The following is a 23,143-nucleotide window of genomic DNA, read 5'->3' as shown; positions in this document are numbered from 1 at the left end:
CGCTCGCATTCTCCCCAGCCTTACATGTTCCTCGCGCGAAACAGACGGCCTTGTCGTCTTGAGCAATTTCAATAGATGCTCTTGATAGATCTCGTGCTGCAGAAAACAGCAGTCATTAGAGGGATCTATACGAGAAGAGGGGAAAAAACAGACCTTTTTGGGCGTCACAACGACCCTGCTGTCCCCCCCCCCCCAGACTTCGATGCCTTAATTATTGCAGCTAGAAAAAATATCAATCGTAAATATCCATCTGTGCCAGCACGAGCGCAGTTTCTTACTCGTCGTTGCATTTTCGTTGTCTGCCTTAGACGCAGCTTTTGCTGCATCCTTCCCAGCGCCCAGCACCACATACTTCACCGGGACCTCATCAGTCAGCCCCACGCCCACCTCCCGCCTCGACATCACCACCACCACCACCATCTGCCTTCTCAGCATCTATAGCAGCATGCACTACTTCCAGATGTGCGTTGTACACGAGAGCCTGTAAATCTAAATCCACACCCGAGAAGCCCTCAGTGATACTTGAAAGTTGATCAAAGTCAACAGAGGGTGCAAGCGTTAGCTTCCGGGATACTGCAACCAAAATCTGAACAGGTGCACACGACAATGTGGTATATGAAATACAGTGGGGCACTGACCTCTTTTCGGTCCTCGATACCAAGCAGGTCGCATAGCAAGGATTTATCAAGCCAACCGGGACGAAGTAGTGCGGAGTCGATGAGGTCTGGTCGACTTGCGGAAGATCAACAATCAGACGATGTGGTCAATGAACATAACCCACCTCGTTGCAGCGAGGACATAGACTCCATCGAGCCCATCCATCTGGGTTAGCATCTGATTTACCACACGGTCCGTCACGCCCGTGCTGTCGTGTCCTCTGCAGACCAACATTTATGTATATAGCAGATAGAGTACATAAACATAAACTTGCCTCTTTGGTACAATCGAGTCAAACTGGTCGAAAAAGAGTACACAGGGTTTTGCGGCCGACGCACGATCGAAAATATCTCTCACCTAAAGAGAGTGAGTATTTACTTGGACAACATTCTACATACGCACTGATTTTTCACTCTGTCCGATATATGTATTCAACAGCTCTGAACCCTTGATGCTGATGAAGTTCAACCCGCACTCTTTCGCGACGGCTGACGCAAGTAGCGTTTTTCCGCAACCAGGATAGCCGTATAAGAGTAGCCTGCATTCCTTCCGTAAGTTGGATCCACAACAGAGAGTATTATAAACGCACCAAGACCTCAACCTCGATGGTGACTGCTTGAATAATTGAGCATACTTCGTCGGCCACTCTAGGGTTTCCCTCAATGCGAGCTTGATGTCCCTCAAGCCTGCGCCGCCACAATTAATGAACCGACGATAGATATTCTCGAAGAGAAGCACGCACCGCCGATGTCAGCCCACTCTACATCCGACTTTTGTAAGGGCACATCCCCTCAGTGAGAGGCACAAATCCCTCTTGGGCCTCCACAAAATCTTTCGCCGAAAGTGCGACTTTCCCGAACCATCGTCAGATAGTGAAACATGCGCATCAAATGATGCTCACTTTTTCAACGCCCACGCCCACTTCTGACACCGCCCGCCCAACGGCGACCTGTACCGTCCATGTGACAAGGTCGCGCAGGTCTACAGGAGAATAGCCCTCCATCCCTACTGCAAGTCGAGCGTACTCAGGTGGGTCGGATTCGTCGACAACAAATGACAGTGGTTCCTTGGCCATGGCAAGCCGGCGTGACACAACACTAGCGAGAATCTGTTCAAGTCGTTTCTACTCAAAAGGTACCAATAATGAAGGACGAACCCACCTCCTTCCGCGCCTCCCTTTCCGCCGGAGGAATGGAAGCGGCATCCTTGAAGCCATGCGGCGTATGTAGTAGCGAGTGCGCGCTAGTCTGGCTTTCTGCTGTGGCGAGGAGCACGATACCACGGAAGTTGGATGGTGCAAGGCATGCGTTGGAGCTAAATTGCATGAGGAAGAGCTCCGTTACATGTCGCTGGCGGAAAGAATCCGCGTGCTCGACCTCTGCAGCACAGACTCTGTCGAGACGAGGACGGTGGGGCTGTGCCATCGTGCTAGCGCAAAGAGGTGGCGAAAGAGTGCACCGAGGGTTTGAATGGGCTGAGATGCGAGCGGGGAGAGGTCGATATAATGTACGGCTGATTGATGTTTTGACGATTTCGAGTAGCAACAAAAGTGGGTGGGTCAGAAAAGCATCAGAGCACAAAATAACTCACTCACAAGCATACACGGGCACATCTGCTTCTAGTCTGCGCGCGATCTCCTTCGCAACTGATGTTTTGCCCATTCCCTATGCCCTTGGAGATACAAATGCTCATTTTTCCCAGTGTAGCTGGTTAGCTGGTTGTATAGTACCAGTACCCAAGTGCTCGTTGCAAACCTCATAGCACACGTGTCTATGACAACTAAGTACTAGTACCGGTCGGTTTCCTCGTCTGCAGTCGGGCCAACCCTGCCAGCTAACACGAAACGAACAAATGCGAGCTCTGACGAAGGATCTTGCCCCGCCGCATAAAGGTGTTGAGAATGACCGACGAATCGTTCCATTGTCAACTGGGTAAGATTGTTGACATCAGTGAACTGATGAACATATTAAAATACTATATTATACCATATATTGATATCAATCGCACCAATGCTCACAAATGTGGCGGGGGGTTTGACATGGAAATATGTAACCTTATGTAGGAAGGATGCGTTTCGAAGATGACCAATCAAGTCCTGGTGCGTTCGAGACACTATCCTCTAAGTGGATTTTAACGCAAAAGAAATACGAAACTCAGGCTAAGGAAGTTAATTGTAGTCTAGAATTATCAACATCGGCACAGACGTTGCCGCCCATGATTGGTATACATTACTTCAGTCGTGTGAATATTAGTTGGCACAGACCACTTCATGTGAAAGCCGAAACGGTTCACCCTGTTTGTGAGTGTCTGTTCTTCATATTTGATTGTATAATGAGAAAACGCGAGTTGGAGTTCGACAGCCTTTTCAGTTGGTTGCCTACAAGGCACTCGATTCCTATGTGGCGGACATTTGTCTAGGCCGACTGAGACATCCACGATGTCCTTCGCACGGACTCTTGTGACTACTCTATATTGCATCCGTCATCAATGTGTTCGGCTCACTGTGTGCTTCCGGTGTTGTTCAGCAGTTTGCACTCAACCTACGATAGCTGAGATTGTATATACAGTCGAAGCCCTCTTATCCCATACTCCTCGGTCATGGCTCCAGGCTATGGCTTATGAGAGAGTATGGGCTTTGAGAATTTCATTAAAAATAGATTGAAAAATGCAATTAAAAGTCTGAAAAAATTCGTACTGTGCATTTGGGATATAGTATGAACATCAGGAAAACACCAATTCTAACCAAGTAGAGTCCAAGAGCGAACGAAATTAACTGAAAAGCTGAAAGTAGCTACAATTGGCAGCCTCGAATCATTTTGAGGCCCGGCTGGTGTAAGAGTGCGAGAAAAGAACTGAGAATGGCTACGATTGGCAGCCTCGGCGAAGCCTCGAATCTTTTTGAGGCCCAGCTGGTGGATGAGTGTGAAGAGATCTGTGTACTCGTCCTCCATCATGTACGAGTGAAATAATCAGTGAGGTGAGTGGAAGACATTGACCTGGATTCCTCTGAATGTATTTGACGTCCGAAAGAGGCTAAAATTGCTTCGAGCTTGCGTGCAAGGGGATTGTCAAGATGCTCAATATACCTGTTGATGATGGATGCTGCCTGAAACACCTCGCGATGTGTTGGATAGGGTTCGAGTGGTGAGTCATCCTCAACATCATCATCCCCACCATTGATGGGCCCTTCCTCCTGAACATTTCTTGCTGCTAACACAGCCTGACAGATTTCTTCATCTCTTGTCTCCTCCATTATCCACGACTCCTCAGGTGGGTTGAGTAGGGCCTCGATGTCCATTCTGTTCCTCGGCCGAAGCACACCAGTTGCCTGCAGATTGTTGAGAGCATTTCTGACTTCATTCTCTGCATTTGCAACAGGATCTTGATTCAGATCAGTAACATCAATGTTACAGAGTGACGAGATTGGAATTATGGGCTGAGCTAGTACACTGGGAGAGTCTGTAGTAGGCAGGATACCTGCTTTACGCCAGCAGTGTCTGATAGTTGTGGTATCCACGTCACGCCAAGCAATGTCAGCAAGTCGCATAGCTTGTAGTTGGTTGATGTCATATATTTCGGAGGCAGTGACACCTCCATCGTAAATGTCAATTGCGCGTCGAATGTATCTTGCACGATAATGAGCCTTGAAGCATCGAATTATACCCTGATCCATTGGCTGGACATGTGCTGTGAGATTTGGTTGAAAATTCTCAACCTGGATGTTCCGAAGACCATGAGGGACGATATGACCAGAGAAGTTGTCTTGTAGAAGGAGAATCTTGCGGTTTTTTACTCCCAAATCATGATCCCATTGCTGAATCCATTCCTGATATAGTGTCGTCGTCATCCAAGCCTTTGCGTTGTTCCGGTAATAGAAGCCAAGCTGTGCACCCATTTGGTTTCGAAAGGCTCGAGGCTTCTTTGCTTTCCCAATAATAAGGGGTGGCAGTTTCTCAGATCCATCCGCATTTGATGTGAGGACATAGGTCAGTCTAACCTTTCTACCTTTGACCCCCGAAGACTTCTTGTTGGCAAGACCTTGATCGGGGGGCATCCTGTCTCTCAAATAAGTGTGATTGGAACCAAGGGAATGGATATGGTGCGTACACATAGAATAATCCAGTCTCATCCATGTTGAATATATCTCATAGCTCGTAACCATGCTTGGCAATAAGTTCTCGGATACAATGTTGCTCCCTTTTGGCTGTTTCTGGGTCCATGGATGCAGCTTCACCATGACGTTTGAATTGCTTCAAGCCATTTCGTGCTTTGAAGCGAGCCAACCAACCATCACTTAAGTTGAGACGCTCATCCTTTGGAATGCCCACCAGGTCTGCAAATCTTGTCCATTTCTGACGCAGGACCTCACCAGTAAGAAGGAGGTTATCTGACATCGCCTTCGATACCCAAAGGTCCATCATTTCAGTCACTTCAGGGTGCTGTGTTTGACGAGCCCGTTTTCCTGTGTGTGCTGTGATTCCTGCATGCACCCATTCTTCTCGCCATTTTGCTTCCTCCTTGACCCATGCAGAGACCAGGGGCTGCTTAATCCTGAGGTTTGGATATACTGCATTGAAGTGTTTCGCAGTTTTGGACTGATTTTCACCATTAGCATGGTACCAATCCAAAATTTCGATGCGCTGGCTGAGTGTTGCATTCTCTTTCTTGGTGAAAACCAGTGAGGGACTGTCTTTCTTCTTATTGGGTTCGCTTTGCTTGCATTCTGACCCTTTAATCTAGTCAGTTCCTGCAACAAGCATGACAAGAGACACACATACATTTTCGCTTGCTCCCTACCACCTTGCTGAGATCACCTGCAGCCTCTCGTAAATTCCTCACAGCACCCTTCTGTGCCTCATCCAGTCTCTCGAAACCCCTCTCATAGTCTGAGGCATCCTCAAGTACTTCTAAGGCCTGCTGCTCATCCACCAGATTGGCATCATCATCGAGCCAACTCTCATCTTGTGGTGAGATTGACTTCCTTGCAGCTAGTTGAGCCTGAAGAGTCTCTTTCCTCACTTTGACTCGATTTTTGAGGATTTTCAGGCCTTTTTTGAGGATATCAAGTGACTTTAATGCCATGGTTTGTTTTGATTTGGTGGGCAAGAGAATATATACAGTGCTTGTGGCGCATTGGCGCTCTACAAATTAGGGTTGGGATACAAATGTACCAAAAATACACTAGTAGATTGTATGGGTTTTATGTCATGAAGGGTATGGATTATGGAGTATTAGAGAGTTATGGGTTATGGGTTGAAATCCCCCGCATTCCAACTTGGTAACTTGAAAAAACTATGGAGTATATGGGAGTATGGGTTACCAGGGCTATGGGATAAGAGGGCTTCGACTGTAATCTTGCTTGTGATACCCGATTCACACAGTCACAGGGTGGTTGCATATTCCAGCCAGATATTGGCAGTCTGCTACATTCGACATTTTTTGGCGATCGTGCTCCATCCTCAATTTAATTCTGTGCAACTCAAACCTGTAACGCAAGAGGTGCGTTTCATGTGTGCAGGAACTATCGCAAATGTGGGGGCAGCAAGAAACTATGGTGCGTGTTCACACATCAAAATACATACCAGCCCATAGGACATTTACCAACGAAGGTACCCAATTTGAATATATAGATATATATTTATGTGTCTGAGCAACGACATAGCGATCGCACAGAATTGATACACAGCAAATAGCTCAGACATTTGGTCGCGCTGTTCTGGAAACATTTGTAATGTATCGTTCTGACACTGGTAATTACTTCGCACAAGTCTGACACTGCTGATTACTTTGTACAAAGCATACTATATCAGCCCATTTTAAAGACAGGGCAAGCGCTAAGCACGATGCCCTAAACCACTAAATTCATGCCTGTTCGGAATACAACCAGAAATTTTCTCTGCCAGGAAGCCTGGCAGGAATTCATACGAAGTTGCACGATTCTGGGATTGCGTTCGCACAGCAAGTTGTTTCGTACTGATCAGCCTCGACAAATCCAGATGATAATTCACGCCTGTTCTGAATACCACCAGAAATTTCTCTGCTAGGAAGCCTAGCAAAAATCTATATGAAGTTGCACGATTCTACGATTGCGTTCGCAGGGCAAGTCATTTCATACTAATCAGCATCAGTATATACAAATAATGGTGACAACAATCATTGCTTCGTTCCACTGGTACACTGGATACATCAAACTGGGTGTGGCAAAATGATCTGTCACTTGGAGACTGAACACTACGAAGATGGAATTGCATGATCCGCTTAGGTGCAATTGAATATACTGATGTCTGCCCGAGTTGTGTCACCTACAAAGCATCTCTGATTTGATAGAATTGAAAGGTGCAACAAATATTGCAGTAGATTGCACATTAAAAAGTCTATCATCATCACTGAAAATCATTCCTTCCCATTTGCGATCTCGAAGTATAACAATGAATGTAACATTTATGATTGCATTAAAAACATTACATCGGATAGATAATGTCAGGGTCAAGTTAATCCGAGTCAAAAGCAGCATCCTCCAGCCTCTTTCTCTGCTCGGCTAGTGCTGTAACGGACATCTTGGATACAACTTCCGGTGTTAGATCTTCTCGATGATTTTTTCCAAAAATCTTCCTAAACAGTGATGTTAGATATGATACATAGCAGACCACAGGACTTATTACCTAGTCCACCATTCGAGTAGTTTGCTCACCCTTCGTTGTGCGACAGGGCCAGGAACATCCTCGAAGAAATCAACGATGTTGTTCCAAAATACTTCATAATTGAAGTCACCATCAATGGTGCGCCATGATGAGATGCTGGATAGCGCAAAACGAACCTAAACGATTCTAAGCCAGACATTGATGGTAAATAATCATTGTACTCACTTGACAGACAACATAAGCGATGGAGTGAGGGGTGACCTTCCTCATGTTGATGATCGAGGCAACACACATTTTAACCTTGACCTGATTTAATGCCCGCCTGGCGCATCGGTTATTTTCGAGGATGTCGGCTCCATCACCATCGCCATCAGCTTCTCTTGCAGAAGATGGAGACGTAAATACAGCTTTGAAAGCCTAGCACCGTAATAAGTTTGAGTAAGCTAGTACAACACGATCATGATGTACTGACCTGAACGAGGATCTTGGACATAAAGAGACCCTGTTCGAGGTTGTTCTCATCGAGCGAGTAATTCTCGTACACAAATACCGGCCAAGAATTTTCTGATACAATGAAGTCTGATGTTCTGTCGCGGATGCCAGCCTTCATGCTGCCTAGGCTTCAGCGTCATGTATTAGTTTCATGAAGGTAATTACTTACCAGTCATCAGTCCAATCCCACTCTGCAGGGCAGAGCAACATCCCCACAGATATCGTGTACAAAGCCGCGCAAGTATTTGTCGTTAGACCTGAGTAAAGAGGATGGTCGAAAATCCTGATTGACCCAGGCGGCGACGAGATCCTTTAGAGTGGATGTATTGTCGCCACGGGCCGCATCGGCTCCTCTTTTGATCTATGAAAGTATGAGTATGCAGCGTGAAAGTATTGAGAACACGAACCTTTTTTAACATATCTTCAGCTTCGTCGGCATCAAGTTCTGCAAGCTTAGAATGTATCCATGGCAGAGTCTGTGCGAGCACAAGGTAGCCGCGCTGCAGGTGATCTTGTCTGAATAATAGAATCAAATATGTTGTTAAAAAAAAAGACTTACTCTGTGGTGCCTTCTACCATGTCATCATCCACCATGGCTTGCTCGTATCTGTGATCATTCTCAGCGATCAAATCTTCTAAGCCAGTATAAAGGACGGTCATTCGGCGAACTGCCCTGCCTTGGGCGACGTAGTATGTAGTCTTTCTGCGAGCATCTATGAGGAAGAGACAGCGAGGAAGATGGCATGCGACGAACCTCTGCTTCGTTCCTTTTTCTTGCTTCATCGTCTGTAATTCATCTTCCAATGCGGCGATGCGGCGTTTGGCCCTGGCCTCTGAGGAGGTAGGTACTGCCCCAGAGATGTCTGGAAGTGCGAGGGCGTGCGGCAATGCCCCACTGTCAGGCTCTGACGCAGACATGGCAGAAGTGATAATGTCAAGTCACGATGAAACAACAAGAATAGAGAGCAACGAGGAGTAGATATTAAAGAGTTATGGTGAAGAGAGCAGCTGCAGAGAAGATGCGGGTAAGTAAAAAAACCCCTGCCTGCCAGACCATTATATATAACACTCACTAAATTGTCGAGACTTATAGGGCAATCCCAAATGAGGATACGAGTGTGGGTGTAACTAAGCGAGGCTCACCCCTCGAAACATGGTATCATAACGTAGTAGGTCTTACTAATAGGTTTGACAGGCTGGAGATAACTGACTGCATGAAGTCAGGTCAGTTGAGTCATTACTAGGAGAATAAGATCGGAACGACAGTACCGAAATTGTCATGAAATCTCTGGTGTGCGAAGGTATTGATACCAGGAATACTGAGTGAAACGATGACTGTAACAGAGTAAGCCCTAACTTATACTTGACTCGGAATGATGAACCGAACGCCCACCGTGACCAGTTACAGCAGCCAAATGTCGTTCCGTATACAGCACCAGAGACTCCCATGACCGTCAACACCGCATTCACGATGCCACCCAAGCCCTCGCCAGTAATGAACCCAGCAACTACGGCGAAGCAATACATCTCATAGTGGGTGAAGGACCTGAACAACCTGTGAATTTATCAAAGTGCAGTCGGCAAAGATACTTGCATTCTGTGCCAGAAGAAAGCGATCGTCAAGCCGAAGAACATAGCCAATGGATAGGTGCATGAATCTTCAAGGGAGACAACATTAGAAGTATACAATAGCTTCGAAGTGTTCCTCACTCATAATGAAACCGATGCTAATGGCATTAAGGTTCCTGAATATCTAATTTGTAAGGTTTCGTTTTGAGGTAATATACAGAGAAACCTATGGAACCCAAACACAATATTTCAGCGGGACGATAGTAAGCTCCGCAACAACCAAAATCACAGCCGCAATACACAAACCTATTGGATACCCTGATGATGGTGGGATGGAAGGTTCGATGATGAGACCGCAACTCCAACTGCCTGTTGATTTGGTCAATAGCATGCAATGAAAGGTAGAGTTTCATGAATAAGAACCCACCCTTCAAGATCGTGCATCAGGTCGCAAGTGGTGTAGGAGAGATCATCGATGCATGGATATGCAGTCGAGAAAACAATGTAAACGCGGCCATGAAGATGGACATGATGGTGCCGGTCAGTCATATCAGCAGTAGTTCAGAGAAGCATGATACATACCCAAAGCAAGCATTCCTGATGACGAATTCGAGAACTCGCCTCTCTGAACTGAGTATCATTGCCCTTTGCCAATACCACAAAGATTAGTCGAGAAGTACTACCTTCTGAGATAGATGTCAGTATAGAATCACATGTTCCAAGATGCACTCAACGATAGATGCCACAGGATGAATGTTTGTGCGGCCGGCACTCTCACATCCAATGAAGCTAAACATACATGAGAAGACAATGACTAGAGTCTGATGTTCAAGCACCGGTCATTGTGAAGGAGTTGTGCCTCACCTAGAATTGTGATACCAACGTTCTGGCCATACCGGACACCCACGACAATACATGTGACCATGATGCTAGGAATGAGTACACCACAGTAACACCAGCCCAGAGCAAGAACGGAACCCGGTTTTCAGATGGTACAGGACCCACGGTCTATTCTGCATGGTTCGTTGCGTACTATGCGTAAGAATCTCCGTTGAAACGTGTTCCATGAGTGCACCTATCGCATCGCTGCCCACGGCCAAATACCTAGATTCCAGTTGCAGGTGAAACTCGTGCCAAGTAGCATGAGTGTACAGAGACAGACCTTAACCTTGAGCAGTTGTCTTTCTACCTCCGGGAACAAGTGATCAAAAAGTAACTTGAAGGGCAAACCATCGAGGAAATACTAGTACATACCTGACTCCGGAAGGATCAGTAGAATGTCACGTGCAGGAAGTTCGAGTCGCAAATAATTCTCAGGCTTGAGACAGCGGTGGCAGTTTGAGGACTAGTACTATCTTTCGATTCCTTCAAATACTACTCAAATGACGCTGCTAGTTCAGGTCCCACCTCAAATTTCACCAAGCTCAGTACCGGAAGTGTTGACTATCTGACAGTCATGGTTATCAGTCGGTAACAGCCACAGTGTTCAAGCTAAACATATTTGGGAATGTCAAATAGGGATGCAAAATCGACGACATTTTTAAACTCTGAGAGGGCTCCGACTGATGTTCACGAGGTGAACTGAAGCATCACTGAATTGTCTACTAGCACCACCAGAATGCAGTCTGAGTCACTAGTACTGCACTGTTAGTATAGTTATACTATCCATCTGACTCAGAGACAACAAAATTTATGCAATGTTTCCATATATCCTCAAAGACCTCGTCCAAATTGGCAGCCTTCTTGGCCACAGCAACACCTGGCAATACTGCAGCTACCGTGACTGATGCAGGGGATGGCAAGGATGTGGGTAGAGGAGATGGCAGTATCGTAGGAGGAGAAGGAGGATCGGGAGTGGGAGAAACAGGAGGAACAGAAGGAACAGGATGGGGAGGAGAAACGGGAGGAACAAGAGGAGGCGGAAGAGATTGTGATGGCGACACGGATGGAGAGCTCGATGGAAGTGCTACATTTGATGAAGACTGCCGGGATGGAACTGATGGAGGCCGGTAATAACAGAACGACGCGCTATCCGCTGCAGCCTGAGCGGCTACTGTGAAAGTTTGCCTCGCAGTGCGCTGCGCTTTAGTCCTACGTGCAGGATCATAAAACTTGATATCATCGAGACTTATGTGACTGCTGTTGCTTTCTAGTTAGTACGTTGCAATCGTCAATAATGACTTCGAGTGGGACACAACAGAGGAAAACGTACTAGTATGCAGTGGGGGCATGTCTGAGTGCTACGCCGTTCAGGTGATAGTACTCAACACAAACTGGGACAGCAGCACTTGAAGGGAGTCCGAGTGCAATCGTTATTCGGCGGCGCGAGAAGCATTTAAATCTCACCTTCATGGTGGCCATAACATTACATATCATAGTGCATGTCCGCACCTCGAGGTACTTATGTCATATCCATGTTCAATTTTAATGAACGTGTTCGGAGCTTTCCAGCACTCTGATCTGCCAGTGATGCCTGCCACTGAATCGAGACTTTATCGTTGCCTACTGAACAGGCCCTCGGCTCGAGCCTCGAACAACGGAAATACAAGTCCCTGATGATAAATCGGATAGTCTGAGGTTGCAAGACCCCAAACCTCCAATCCTCGGTTCTTGAATCATTTATCATGATTCTACAAGGTTTAAAGGCCTTATGAAACTTTTATGAAACAAACAATCGAGTGACTGTGACACTGCAAGACGCTGACTGGGGTCTAGTATTTGATTGTATAGTCACCTGTGAGTATGAGGGCGTGGCAGATGGGTTGCTTTTCCAACACTCACTCCCGTCGAATCTTGAACATGCGCATAGGGAACATGATTATCATTCACTGCTTAATCGATCTTGGAGAGTGCAAAAGATATCTACATGTGTTCCATCGAAAGATTGGGCGACGTAACATTCGTCTTGTGCAGACGTTGCTAATGGTGTTCATATGTTAGGATAGATCCCTCACGGCTGCGATATACTCACCTAGTTATCCCACAATATCCACTAGGACGTGTTTCTTCAGAGGAAAGATGCTAGTAGAATTGTGCTTCAGGTAAAGTCAAATGACAATTATACTGACTGACCTTTGTGTTCTGTCCTACGGCGGTGTTGCTAAGATGCTGTCAACCTTGCTGTACGGTTTTGATCTTATCAACTTCCGCCTCCGGAATCTCCGAGTCCATGACAAACTCCTGTTGAAGTGGTACATGTTGATATAGTTCTCTGTGAATACAGACATAGACACGTACCTCCCCTACTGTCAAACCACCTCAACTGCATCTAACCAAGATCATCCATGAAGTCGGGAGTTGATATGGAGTACAGTCAATAAAGTGACATTGGAGAAAATATACTGACCTTGACTATGTCCACTTTCTCGAAGCCCTTTAGTACGTCTAGTATGCGTGTCTGTATGGATTCCTTCGACAAACCGGCCGCTGCCGAGTAGTTCGCACGGAGCGCCAAGGTCTGTCTCGAGGACACTGCAAGCACGGGTCGTGCATGAATCACACTGCGAAGGGCAAGGCAAGTGAAGAAGGACATGCGAAGGCCACATTTTAGAACCTGGAAGGAAAAGTCAAGTTGACCGAAGGCATGCTTAGACTGGAATTACTTAGGGGCAAAGAACATTCGACGTGTTTTTTATTTCAATCATTGAGAAGTCTGAATCGATCGTCATGATTCCTCTGTCTCACCAGCAATTCGAAGCCGGCTTATCGTGAATGCTTTTCAGAGGCACGCTCAATTACCTGTTTGGCGGCCTGGAAGGTTCAATACCACGTAAATTAATGGTATAACGTCCAAGATTCCTGGATTGTTTGGGTTGGTTCCAATCGGCTAACATGCTATTCAGTGGAAGATATATCTCAATAAATGGCAAATGGGTATACCACATCAACTTCGAACGTTTCTGACCAATTAGAGCTTAATTTGATGTGAACACCTTTATGCCGTCGGGAGTGAAGACGGCAAATGAATCAGATCTGCCTAGGTATAATCTTAGAACGGGCGCAACATGCACGCGGAAAAGCTTACCTGTTCTGTCAACAGAGCGAAGGTCTTTGCCAATCAGAAATCAACACCGAATGTGCCTTGGTCTGTAATGAAAGAGGTGAGAGGTGTAAATAATGCGCGTGCTTTACACACCGCTTACTGTGGACGGTACATGGCAGGTTTCAATCTCAACTGTAGATGGATGGCAATCTGTATCTGTGAGTATGAAGGACGATCGACGATCGACGATCCTGAGGTGATAAGACTCAACCTATACCTCAATGATAGTAGACGGGGTGGGGTAATATCTAAGAAAGCCTTAGTATCACCCTTCCATTCCGCTATAACGTCATCCTCGTCGAGGTCACTCTCAAGCGTAACCAGACGTAAGCAAAGTCGACCTCTTTAATAAAACATCTAGCAACATGAGGCCATTGCACATTTGTACTTCGCGATTTCAGGTGCTGCATTCTTCCCAGATGGGCTAGAGGACTTGGAAGCTACAGTCAAAGGATATATGAGAGCCTGGGGTGGTACTTTCTGACTTCGGTAAGAAGGTTGTTGATATTTCGCCGCACATTGATGCTTGGAGTTTGGATGCAGGCAATGATCTAAGGAAACATTTCAACAAGAAATGCTAATTTTCGCTCACCTGAGGAATGACTTCCAACCACATATCAACCTCAACCATGGAGAAGCCGTTGGCCATGGCCTGACTGACATAGTCGTGTGTGCCAAACTTGAACCACAGCGTGAGCAACCTAAGAGTATCTTGTAAAGTGTTCTCATTTCGGAGGCCGATCGAGCGAAAGAACCCTATTTCAGAGTGAGCAGGAACCTGAACTTTGGAAAGAATAAATTGACCTTAAACAGCCTGCACGGTGTGGGCAGCAAGCCCACTCCCGGGGATGTTGGCAGCCATGCTTTCCTTTTGACTCTCGAGATGGCCAATGACCTCGAAATTAGCTAGCGCCCATGTACGCCAGGCCTTATACCAATTAGGATCATAGTGGGTTGCCAGAAGGTACGAATGCAGTATGTCTTTGACGTTCCGCTGACCAGCTAGTGAGTAAGAGATGTGACTAGGATTAACGCACGTACAGGGCCCCGATCTTCCTTCAGTTCTACTTGCCATTGCCCCTGTTTAAAGTAACAACGAGCGAGAAGACGTGAGAGTTCTTCCAGCTTAGCTTTACCAACACCAGATCTTTGTGAGTGATCCTTAGTTTCCACCTGCAAATCCCTTGCAAGGCTTGCAGAGAGAATTGCCACAAGAAGTTGAGGTTTTCCTCACGAGCGCCGGTGGACCACATACATTTGAGTTATGTATGTTTAGAGGAGCTTTCAAGTGCTGGTCGTCTCGGAGATGCTGTAGTTGAAAACAAAACAGAAATGGAATCATTGTAATGTAAGAACATTGTCATTCACGCACCCTTTCCGGTGAAAGCAATGAATTGATCGTCTTCTCTGTCAATACCATACGGTCTGACTTGCAGCAAAGGTTCGCAAATTTGATCCACATAACAGGATCATCTTCTGGGTTGAGGACAAGGGCTCTAACTTGCAGAATCCATTGTCAGGTTTTGACATCTGGTTGACAGCCTTGCGGTCTTGTGAAGGGTAAGGGCAAGTATTGCACAAGTCTTGAAGACGCACCTCTTCATCCAAGTCTTTTGCATTGCTGCCTGGTGGTCGGTTTGATCTGCATACTGTTTATACACAATAATCTCCTCCAGCTCCGAGAGCACCTGTGCGCGAACAAGAGTGCTGCCCTATGTTAGTACACAGTAAACTCGGGTACAAGACCTAACTCACTTGTGAGACTGGCCATATCCTTCTCCAACAAAGGATGTTAACTCTGGCTCGAGTAAGTCTGGATCCTCTTGAGCTTTCTTCTCGTACGTGTTAAGTGCCTCTTGCCATCTGCCCAGGCGCTCGTACCATTCCTCATGCTTGCTGACGCCGTACTGTTAGCATGAATTGGTTATGAGTACAAGGAAGATTCACTTGATACTGATCATATAGAGTCCTGTCCAGCAGGATATAAATGTTGCATTGAACAGTTTCGACTCTCATTGGCCTGCAGTCGCACTGACAAGGAGATGATCAGTGGTAAACGAGATAGCTAAGGACAAATTCTCACTTCCAGTACTGGTAGGTAGTGATGAATGGCTTATGTCGAGCAGCCGCAGCACTGGGATATCAACTATCGTCAGGCGGACTCGGAGGTGTGCGAAGAAATGCATCATCGTAGCATAGTAGCTGCTACTTTGTTAGACAACTTGCATGTCACACACACGTTAGAATTATCACTCACCTCAGCGCTCAACTATGATCGGGGTCAACTTGAAAGTCTGTGAGTCACTGGTAGTGAGTCGACTACAATTAGTATGCAACTTTCATCACGACTATGAATGGAAAATTCCCACAATCATAGTCGAGGCCTCGGAGTCTTGAGTTTAAAGTTCAACGGTACTACTAGTAGTGTAGTAGTAGTATTAGTATGCCATCATGATGATCATCCGACTCACCGTGATTGCAAGTACTGGCAGTACCTCAGGCAAGATACGCCACTAGAAATTATTAACCTTTCCTCCCAGTCAGCCGGACATCATTGTGACACGATGCAGGTGACAACTGGTTCAAGCGTGACGTGACCACATGATCGGCCACTGGCAAAAACAATAATTTATGACCCAAATGACCACTACCATTAGTACTGACCGTATCATGATACTGTCGAGAATAAGTGCAGAGCTTGTGGGTTTATCTAGGCCTCCTACTACATGTGTGTAATAGCACGTGGAAAAGTTTTCTGATTCGAGTTATACAACGTAGAGGTACTATTACTAGTAGAAGGAAATGCAACTATGAGATCATGATCATCACTGTCTATCGATTACGGTAGGAGTGAGTAACACTGGAAATGCGATGAACATGGACCTCGTTGAGAAAACATGAAAAGCGTGAAACAAGATATTGAAAATCAACATGATGAACTTGCATTGTGAGACGCCCCCAGACTTGGTATATGAAGCTTGAAGCGCACTAATGTTTTGTACACTTGTTTGAACCTTTGTTGCGGCGAGGCTTGGTCTTGGCCTTCGAAGGTTTGGACGTACTCGTCGCAGCAATGTTCAAGGGTTTGGTGCTGGTACCCGCCACGGGTGTCACAGTAGAATTGGACTTGCTGGGACCTACCATAATCATTCTGAATACGTCCTCGGAGGGAACACGAGGGGTTTTTGGGGTGCTTGCACTGGTAGGTTGATCATTGTTGGTGTTATTTGCCCCAGAGACGGAGCTATTGTCCTCTGATTCCGAGGGGACATAAGACGAATCACGGGAATGCTTCGCATCCCTGAAACAAACCGCATGCCAACCGACATAACACAAGTGGGCAGTGAGATCCACTGCAGACATGACTCCCAGCGCGCTAAGATCCCACTCAATGGGGAACAGTTCGGAAACGAAATTTTCTAGAGCAGAACTATTGACGGCAGGATCACGTTCTTTCTGGAATTCGAGGAAGAGGTCTTTCATCTTTGCTAACCCTAGGTCGAATATCCTCGTTATGTTGTCCATGTGCAGTTCAGGCACTAAAGTCTGAACATGATGATCATTTGAGTGATTCGTTGCGTAGAACGATAGTGAGAACTTACGCCATGCACCCTGTGCTCCGGCTTGCCATTCCGCATGTCGATTGGTTTATCTTTCTCGCCTTTCAACCAAATGAAATACTCCAAGTGTCTCCGTCGTGATTGAGTTGAGTGGAGGAGAAGCGTAGCGTTGGTGTTCTCATACTAAGACAGATTGATGCTAAGATTGCCTCGGGATGTGTAGCGATCATCGACTCCATCTTCTCAAAAACGTGATCCCATTCCTCCGTCAACGCAGTTTCTCCAATGTAGGGAATAAGCACAACTTCAGTAGGTCCCTGCGTAGGGGTCAGTGATATGATCAAATCAGGCGTGGCCAATTTGTCCTCAATCTGGAGGGAATAGTTCATATGTATTTGGGGGCGAATGGTCCTGCGATGGTAAGGAAAACAGCGGATCACGAAGGAGAGGGATTCTTTCAAGTCATCGTAAAATGCTTCTACCCGGTGGTAACGCACGTGACTCTGTTTGATTGAATAAATAACATGCCGTGAGTGCTGCTTCTCCCCATAGCGATCTTGGCAGACGAGCAAAGTCCAGCATCGCATACATACGACCTTTGATCGTGCAGCATCACCCTCTCTGCTGATGCGCGTAGGGGGCAGTCGATCAAGCCTAGGCAAGTCATTTGATTCTAACTGTTTCAGGCAATGCTAAACTCGTGCAGGCTAGCTTACAATTACAACACTCGTATTCTCATCATCAGCATGCCCACCGTTCTCCATGAAACATCATTCGACGATCTGAAAGACTTGATAGGCGATGTCATCAAGGCTCTTCCATATGATCGTGACATCATCTCCCCCAAGATCCACATGGGACAGTCTCTCGATACCAAAGACAGATGGATCATACCTGATATGACTATATCCGTCACCGCTTTGGAGGGACCCACAGAAGTTGTCCTGATCCCCTTCTATGGGGAGTGCTCTCTCACGGAGACGGATGAGCATGTATTTGAAAAGGTGGAAGATGTGATAGCAATGCATCCGGACCTCATCTGTGTGGTTGTGGTGTTAGTACGCGAAGCTACGAAGTATGCCGCTCTGGTTGCAGGTTCCACCGCGTCAAACGCCTTGTACAATGAAACTGACAATGAACCACAACCCCTCTCTCTTAAATCCTTCATCAATCTTCGCACCACGCCACGTTCATTCGGTGAGCCCATCATGGTCGCGGGCCACACTTGGTGCCACGTTGCTTCAGTCGAATACTTTGTATGGGTCAGAAAAGATGAGACTCCGATAGATATCCGTTCCAATGATCCTGCGGACATGGTGTACGGTGTAAGTTTTCGTCGTTCTCAACCTTTCAAATCGATGTAACGGATCTGATGCAGATTTTGGTACCTATGATTGACATGAACGCCGTCACACAGATGCTTGAACGAGGCTTGACCAAGATCAAGGAGTCATTTCTCACTTTTCAGGAGCAGATCGAACCTGATCTCGACTTCACCACTCTTGCAGAAGCACGTATCATAACCTTATCTGACTGGAACTGGAAGTCAGCCTCAAAGTGTCTCAATTCTGCTTCAGACACCACCGCCCACAAACACTATCTCAAGTGGTACAAGGCGCTTTTTGTGACTGAGGAGGGTGACAATGCTTCTTACGTCGATTTGCAGGAGGTATATGAGGGAAATCAAGTGATTGCTGAGGGCTCAGAGCGTAAGCATGCTCTCCCGTCATCCAAGCTTCCCACTTCTAGGTTTAAAATTCCAAAGTTGGCTTAGCGAAATCACCTGGTTAAATGCTTCTTTTTACATACTTTGAATCTCTACTCAATCTAGTCCCATCATATGTTTACATTGTACTACATACACATCATCGTTCACCAACTCTACGAAGTAGCTGACTATCAATTATCGGAATTTGATTTGGGTGTCATCAACTATCAATGTCACGTGATCGCGACTAACTTCGACGTATAGCAGTTTGTATCTGTTTCCGTTCGTCTCCAGTCGACATTACAGATGAAATGCGACCTTCGAAGCTTCAATATTAATATTATATTCAATCATGTCAATCTTGCATCCGGGTGGTGCATTCTCCTGTTTCCTGGTTGCTTTTTGGTCGATTCTCATGTTTTCGGATCCGTCCGCCAAGTCTTCTGAGTCATTCAAGTTATTCTGTACTCGTATAACGTCAACAAATGAAAGTACCTCTTGGCTCGGGCCCGTTACAGTGATCAGTTCATGGAGTCTGTTGAAGCAGGTGGGTTATTTGCCATGATCCTTCGATATATTCGCCCACTGAAGTCCTTTGCAACCAGTTGCACAACCCTTACATTGCAACATCGCTTTCAGTTGCATCCTATAAAGCAGCGACACCACCATGAGGACCATATCACTCGTCGTTTTGCAGACTGGTACAAACAATCTCATTTCAGAGACAAGGTGTGCTCTGATATATCGTCTCAGTGTTTCAAGGTGCTGATCAGTTGTACTAAAGTTTGATATTCACCCATGCGTTTATTTGACATTTCTTCGCATCGTGGGCTGGTTTCATAAGGACATCTTCTCAAACTCCAACTCGCCAACTGGTTTTAACAAGGTTTGTGTCCCTCATTAGTGTCTACTTCGTGACTAAACACTTACAGGGTATCAACTTCCTTCAGGTTACGTTAGAGCATGATCTACAAACTATTTTGAGGAATGGATCAGACGCTTCAATTGGGAATATGTCCCCGTAGGTACAATTTTATTCCAGAATATGGTCAAACATGTGCTTATTTCTGTGTCTTAGGCCCCGGAGGTGTATTCTGCTGCACCCTGTACCATTGTAAGTCCTGTCTTTCAATGTTCTATGAGACCCGCTGATGTGTGATCAGCTATGTTATTCACGTCTTGCCCTTGATGGTACAATACTATTCTAATCAACAATGCTCTTGGTCTCATGGTATTACAAGGCCACTTCATTTTCGTGTCTCTCCATGCTCAAGGTAAAAGTTTATATATCCAATGTGGCGCTATTCTTACCTTATTATTTAGCTTCTACGTCCTGAGTTTGCTCAGCTGTTAACCCCATCAGATGGAGGATGAGATCTTCGAACTCATTCTTGGCCGCCTGATCACGACGCTTCACGGTGTTGTCATTGATGAATGTCACACATCACGCCCATATTCTTGATTACTCAGACAATAATTTCATGTAGATGACTCTCAACCAGGCGAGGCACTTCGTCGCACACCTCTTTCCGCAACTCTCATGGTATGATCATATTCTAAACTGCTTACTCTCGCACTTATCAAACATGCAGCTGTAGACAACAATATTTTAGGATGGCAGAAACACTGATCGGCTGTTGGATATCCTCATTAGGTACTGCCCAATATGTCTCGATATTTAGTGAGGATCGGTACAAATAGGTTCGTCGAGTTCGTTTCCTTTCTCTATTTCTCCCCACCATTTTGTCACCCGTCCCTTACAATTTTTCCACACCTTTCAGTCATATGACACTGTAAAACCCTGTCATAGGATGTGTACATTGGCCTGCAAAACCTGGCCTACCGGACGCTGGCCGGTGTACGTATATCCAGGATCGGCCGACTATGTGAAATATGGACAGGCCGATGACTCTAGTATAAATGATATATCTGCAGTACCTGGACAGGCCGGTGTCTCTAGTATAAATGATGTATCTGCAGGACCTGGACAGGCTGGTGTCTCTAGTATAAATGACAGATATGCCAAACACTGTAGGGGCTAATGGTAGCTCTTGGATTAGTATGGTTTTGAAGGCACTTGAAGACCTCCATCCTCCAGTATAAAAAAATGGTAATATCTAAAATACAGTGCAGTGTAAACAATTTTGGATCAGTAACTAAACTATCCAAACATCATCAGTATTCAAGTTGGATCAAAGGATTGGGATGAGGTTATTACCTTTGATCCAACTTGAATACTGATGATAAAGGCTAATGAAAAAAATAATATAAAACCTACAAAATCTGTGCAATACACTAGTAGTACAGTTGTGACCCACAAAACTGTAACACATGCATGTAGAGGTGATGAGCCATCCTCACCCTGCATATCACTGTGATGGTGAATCTGTGAATATTGTAAAATATATACAGTGGCTAGGGCATCAATCTTGGGCTATTCAAAATTTACTGTACACTATGAAGGCCAGGTCATGCATAATCTATATCAAGTTATAGCCATTGATAGTGTACAGTGAATTGTGAAGAACCCAACATTCTGGCAGTCTGCCCCTAGCATATGTGAAGGGGAACAGCTGCCCCAAAGGTCAATACCGGCCGGCCCAGTATTTCATTCTGTGCAAATGGGCCAGCTGCATAGGTTATGACCAATACTCCTATGGGCCGGCCTGCTTCTACAATGTGAAAAGGGGGCTGGTGTTAAGAACGTGCTCAAAGGTCGGATCCGAAGGGCTTGGCTTCAGCTCGTGCGCTGCGCCCCTTACCCGAGTACGTGCCCCTAACTTCCGAGGGTTGTTGAACGATGTCCGAAGGTTACCGGACGATGTCCGGAGGGCGTCGGGCGATGTCTGGAGTCCGATGTCCGATGCGCGGGAATTCCGGCGGACAGTTCGGAAACAAGAGATAAGACTAATCCAGACGAAGTCCGAACTAGAAAGGAAACAGCGGAGGACTACCAGAGGTAGAGGCGGAGGTGTCAAGTCTATAGGAGTCGATCCTAAGACGAGCGGAGGTCGACGAGAGAGAAACTCAAGTCGGACGGAGGAGAGAATGAGCAGAGTCTAATATGATATTCGAACTGAGGAAACTACAGAGATTGTACAGGGGTTTATATACTACTGAGGACATAACGGAGAACAGTAAGTGCAGTGCGAAGCTATGTAAAGCTATGAAGAAAACATATGGGACGACTATCACTAGTCTATCGGAACTTAGTAAAATGAAGACGGAAATGAATAAGGAACGGAAAATAAAGCGTACTAACTGATAAGGGAAATACCAAAGGGATAAGGCGCGGAAGTTAGACGTGGGTCGGATCCGGACGATACATAGAAGTCGGCCGGATCCGGAAATCCAGAAATGATGAGTGTGATAGGTCCGGGTCCGGAACGCAGGATATGACAGTATCCCCCCTTTAGGGCCGAGCCCACGAGGCTTCTGATTCGGAAGTCCGGACCGGACTTTTATGAATGCGAGATGATGGGCGGAGCTCGTAAAAATAGCACTGAGCATATAAGTAGGCCGGGGCGCCCATGAGATGTCTAAAACTTTCCCTTTAACTCCTATTACTGCTTTTAACATGTCTAACTCCACTTCCGGCAACAAGAAGACCGCCCGGCAGGTTCTCGAAGAGAGACAGGCGGAAATGGCGGCCGAAATTGCGCGGCTTGAGGCGGACGCTCGGAGAGAGGCGGAGGAAGAGGAACGCAAGCGCAAGGAGGCGGAAGAGGAACGGAAACGGATGGAGGAGCAGAAACGGAAGGATATCGAGGAGACTCGGAAGAGGTTGGCTGAGCGCGAGCAGGAGCGTTTGGCAAAGGCTAGGATGGGTAATGCGTCGGAGGTGAGTCGGATGAGGTTTTTTGCGTTTTTCCGGAGTTTAACAATTTTTAGTCCTCCGGTCCGGCGGATCCGGAGGTTGCGTGTGAGATGTGCATCCTTAGGCGCAAGATTTGCACCTGGGCAGTAGCGTCTAGGACGCCTAGGGTGAGTTTTTCTGTTTTGTCCGGATCCGGATGACTACTGATGATTTCCGAAAGATCCGGACTTGTGACCAGTGCCGCGCGTCCAAGGAAAAGTGCGTCGGCGGAAATCCGCCTGTCAAGGCGCCGGCCGGCAAAGGCAAAGGCAAGAAACGCGCGCGTCCGGAGGGATCTCCAAGCCCCAAGGGCAAAGGAAAAAGACGTCAGCGCAGTCCGGAGGACATCAACGACGACATAGAAATAGTCTCCAATCCCCGGACGGTTATTGGAGAGGATCAAGACTGGACGGAGTACGACGACCAGGCCTGGGTCGCAGCTGCCAACAACATAGTTGCGGAACTGGCCCGGACTGAATGGGCTGATGGAGAGGGGTATTGCAGCGGCGGAGGGAAGTAGAGCTGCGATGGACCGGGTGAGTGAGACCATGCTCCGGTTCATGGAGGAGCAGAGGGAGTTTCAGACTCTCTTCATGGAGAGTCTGAGGGGCGGTTTCC

The 23,143-nt window shown here is 46.5% G+C and overlaps 8 protein-coding genes across 8 annotated transcripts; 2 read left to right on the top strand and 6 right to left on the bottom strand.

The window, feature by feature from the left end:
- Positions 1-367: 367 nt before the first annotated feature.
- Positions 368-2,081, bottom strand: HD556DRAFT_1449788 (P-loop containing nucleoside triphosphate hydrolase protein; the record flags this gene model as incomplete). Its single annotated transcript, XM_041307649.1, has 9 exons — positions 368-586; positions 639-732; positions 782-877; positions 956-1,014; positions 1,060-1,195; positions 1,247-1,343; positions 1,400-1,427; positions 1,559-1,765; positions 1,818-2,081. The coding sequence occupies 9 exons, from the start codon at positions 2,079-2,081 to the stop codon at positions 368-370; spliced, it is 1,200 nt and encodes a 399-aa protein (XP_041153860.1).
- A 1,538-nt stretch (positions 2,082-3,619) lies between these two features.
- On the bottom strand, positions 3,620-3,991 carry HD556DRAFT_1195305 (uncharacterized protein; the record flags this gene model as incomplete). Its single annotated transcript, XM_041296265.1, has 1 exon — positions 3,620-3,991. A coding segment is annotated over one exon (372 nt), but the record flags the coding sequence as incomplete, so codon positions are not given.
- Positions 3,992-7,148: 3,157 nt separating this feature from the next.
- HD556DRAFT_1449785 (uncharacterized protein) lies at positions 7,149-8,708 on the bottom strand (the record flags this gene model as incomplete). The annotated part of the gene is made up of 9 exons (XM_041307648.1): positions 7,149-7,269; positions 7,320-7,474; positions 7,524-7,715; positions 7,771-7,913; positions 7,960-7,981; positions 8,020-8,151; positions 8,198-8,306; positions 8,350-8,493; positions 8,545-8,708. 9 exons carry the CDS (start codon positions 8,706-8,708, stop codon positions 7,149-7,151), a joined length of 1,182 nt encoding a protein of 393 aa, XP_041153858.1.
- A 2,312-nt stretch (positions 8,709-11,020) lies between these two features.
- Positions 11,021-11,590, bottom strand: HD556DRAFT_1449784 (uncharacterized protein; the record flags this gene model as incomplete). Its single annotated transcript, XM_041307647.1, has 2 exons — positions 11,021-11,508; positions 11,572-11,590. The coding sequence occupies 2 exons, from the start codon at positions 11,588-11,590 to the stop codon at positions 11,021-11,023; spliced, it is 507 nt and encodes a 168-aa protein (XP_041153857.1).
- A 1,082-nt stretch (positions 11,591-12,672) lies between these two features.
- HD556DRAFT_1248340 (uncharacterized protein) lies at positions 12,673-12,891 on the bottom strand (the record flags this gene model as incomplete). Its single annotated transcript, XM_041298766.1, has 1 exon — positions 12,673-12,891. The coding sequence occupies one exon, from the start codon at positions 12,889-12,891 to the stop codon at positions 12,673-12,675; it is 219 nt and encodes a 72-aa protein (XP_041153856.1).
- Positions 12,892-13,847: 956 nt separating this feature from the next.
- Positions 13,848-17,039, bottom strand: HD556DRAFT_1507256 (FAT domain-containing protein; the record flags this gene model as incomplete). Its single annotated transcript, XM_041309048.1, has 12 exons — positions 13,848-13,952; positions 13,994-14,179; positions 14,222-14,403; positions 14,439-14,574; positions 14,657-14,710; positions 14,774-14,897; positions 14,998-15,108; positions 15,157-15,308; positions 15,659-15,670; positions 15,873-15,886; positions 16,464-16,947; positions 17,004-17,039. The coding sequence occupies 12 exons, from the start codon at positions 17,037-17,039 to the stop codon at positions 13,848-13,850; spliced, it is 1,596 nt and encodes a 531-aa protein (XP_041153855.1).
- A 668-nt stretch (positions 17,040-17,707) lies between these two features.
- Positions 17,708-18,735, top strand: HD556DRAFT_1313538 (uncharacterized protein; the record flags this gene model as incomplete). The annotated part of the gene is made up of 2 exons (XM_041300801.1): positions 17,708-18,286; positions 18,340-18,735. 2 exons carry the CDS (start codon positions 17,708-17,710, stop codon positions 18,733-18,735), a joined length of 975 nt encoding a protein of 324 aa, XP_041153854.1.
- A 462-nt stretch (positions 18,736-19,197) lies between these two features.
- HD556DRAFT_1449781 (uncharacterized protein) lies at positions 19,198-20,043 on the top strand (the record flags this gene model as incomplete). Its single annotated transcript, XM_041307646.1, has 7 exons — positions 19,198-19,398; positions 19,454-19,555; positions 19,602-19,690; positions 19,748-19,783; positions 19,833-19,860; positions 19,911-19,943; positions 19,993-20,043. 7 exons carry the CDS (start codon positions 19,198-19,200, stop codon positions 20,041-20,043), a joined length of 540 nt encoding a protein of 179 aa, XP_041153853.1.
- Between the last annotated feature and the right edge of the window lie 3,100 nt (positions 20,044-23,143).

Source organism: Suillus plorans (genome assembly GCF_016647745.1).
Source record: "Suillus plorans strain S12 chromosome Unknown HD556scaffold_93, whole genome shotgun sequence".
Taxonomy (NCBI): Eukaryota; Fungi; Basidiomycota; class Agaricomycetes; order Boletales; family Suillaceae; genus Suillus; species Suillus plorans.
The sequence above is the reverse complement of the archived record's forward strand: the minus strand, read 5'-3'. Positions and strand labels throughout refer to the sequence as shown.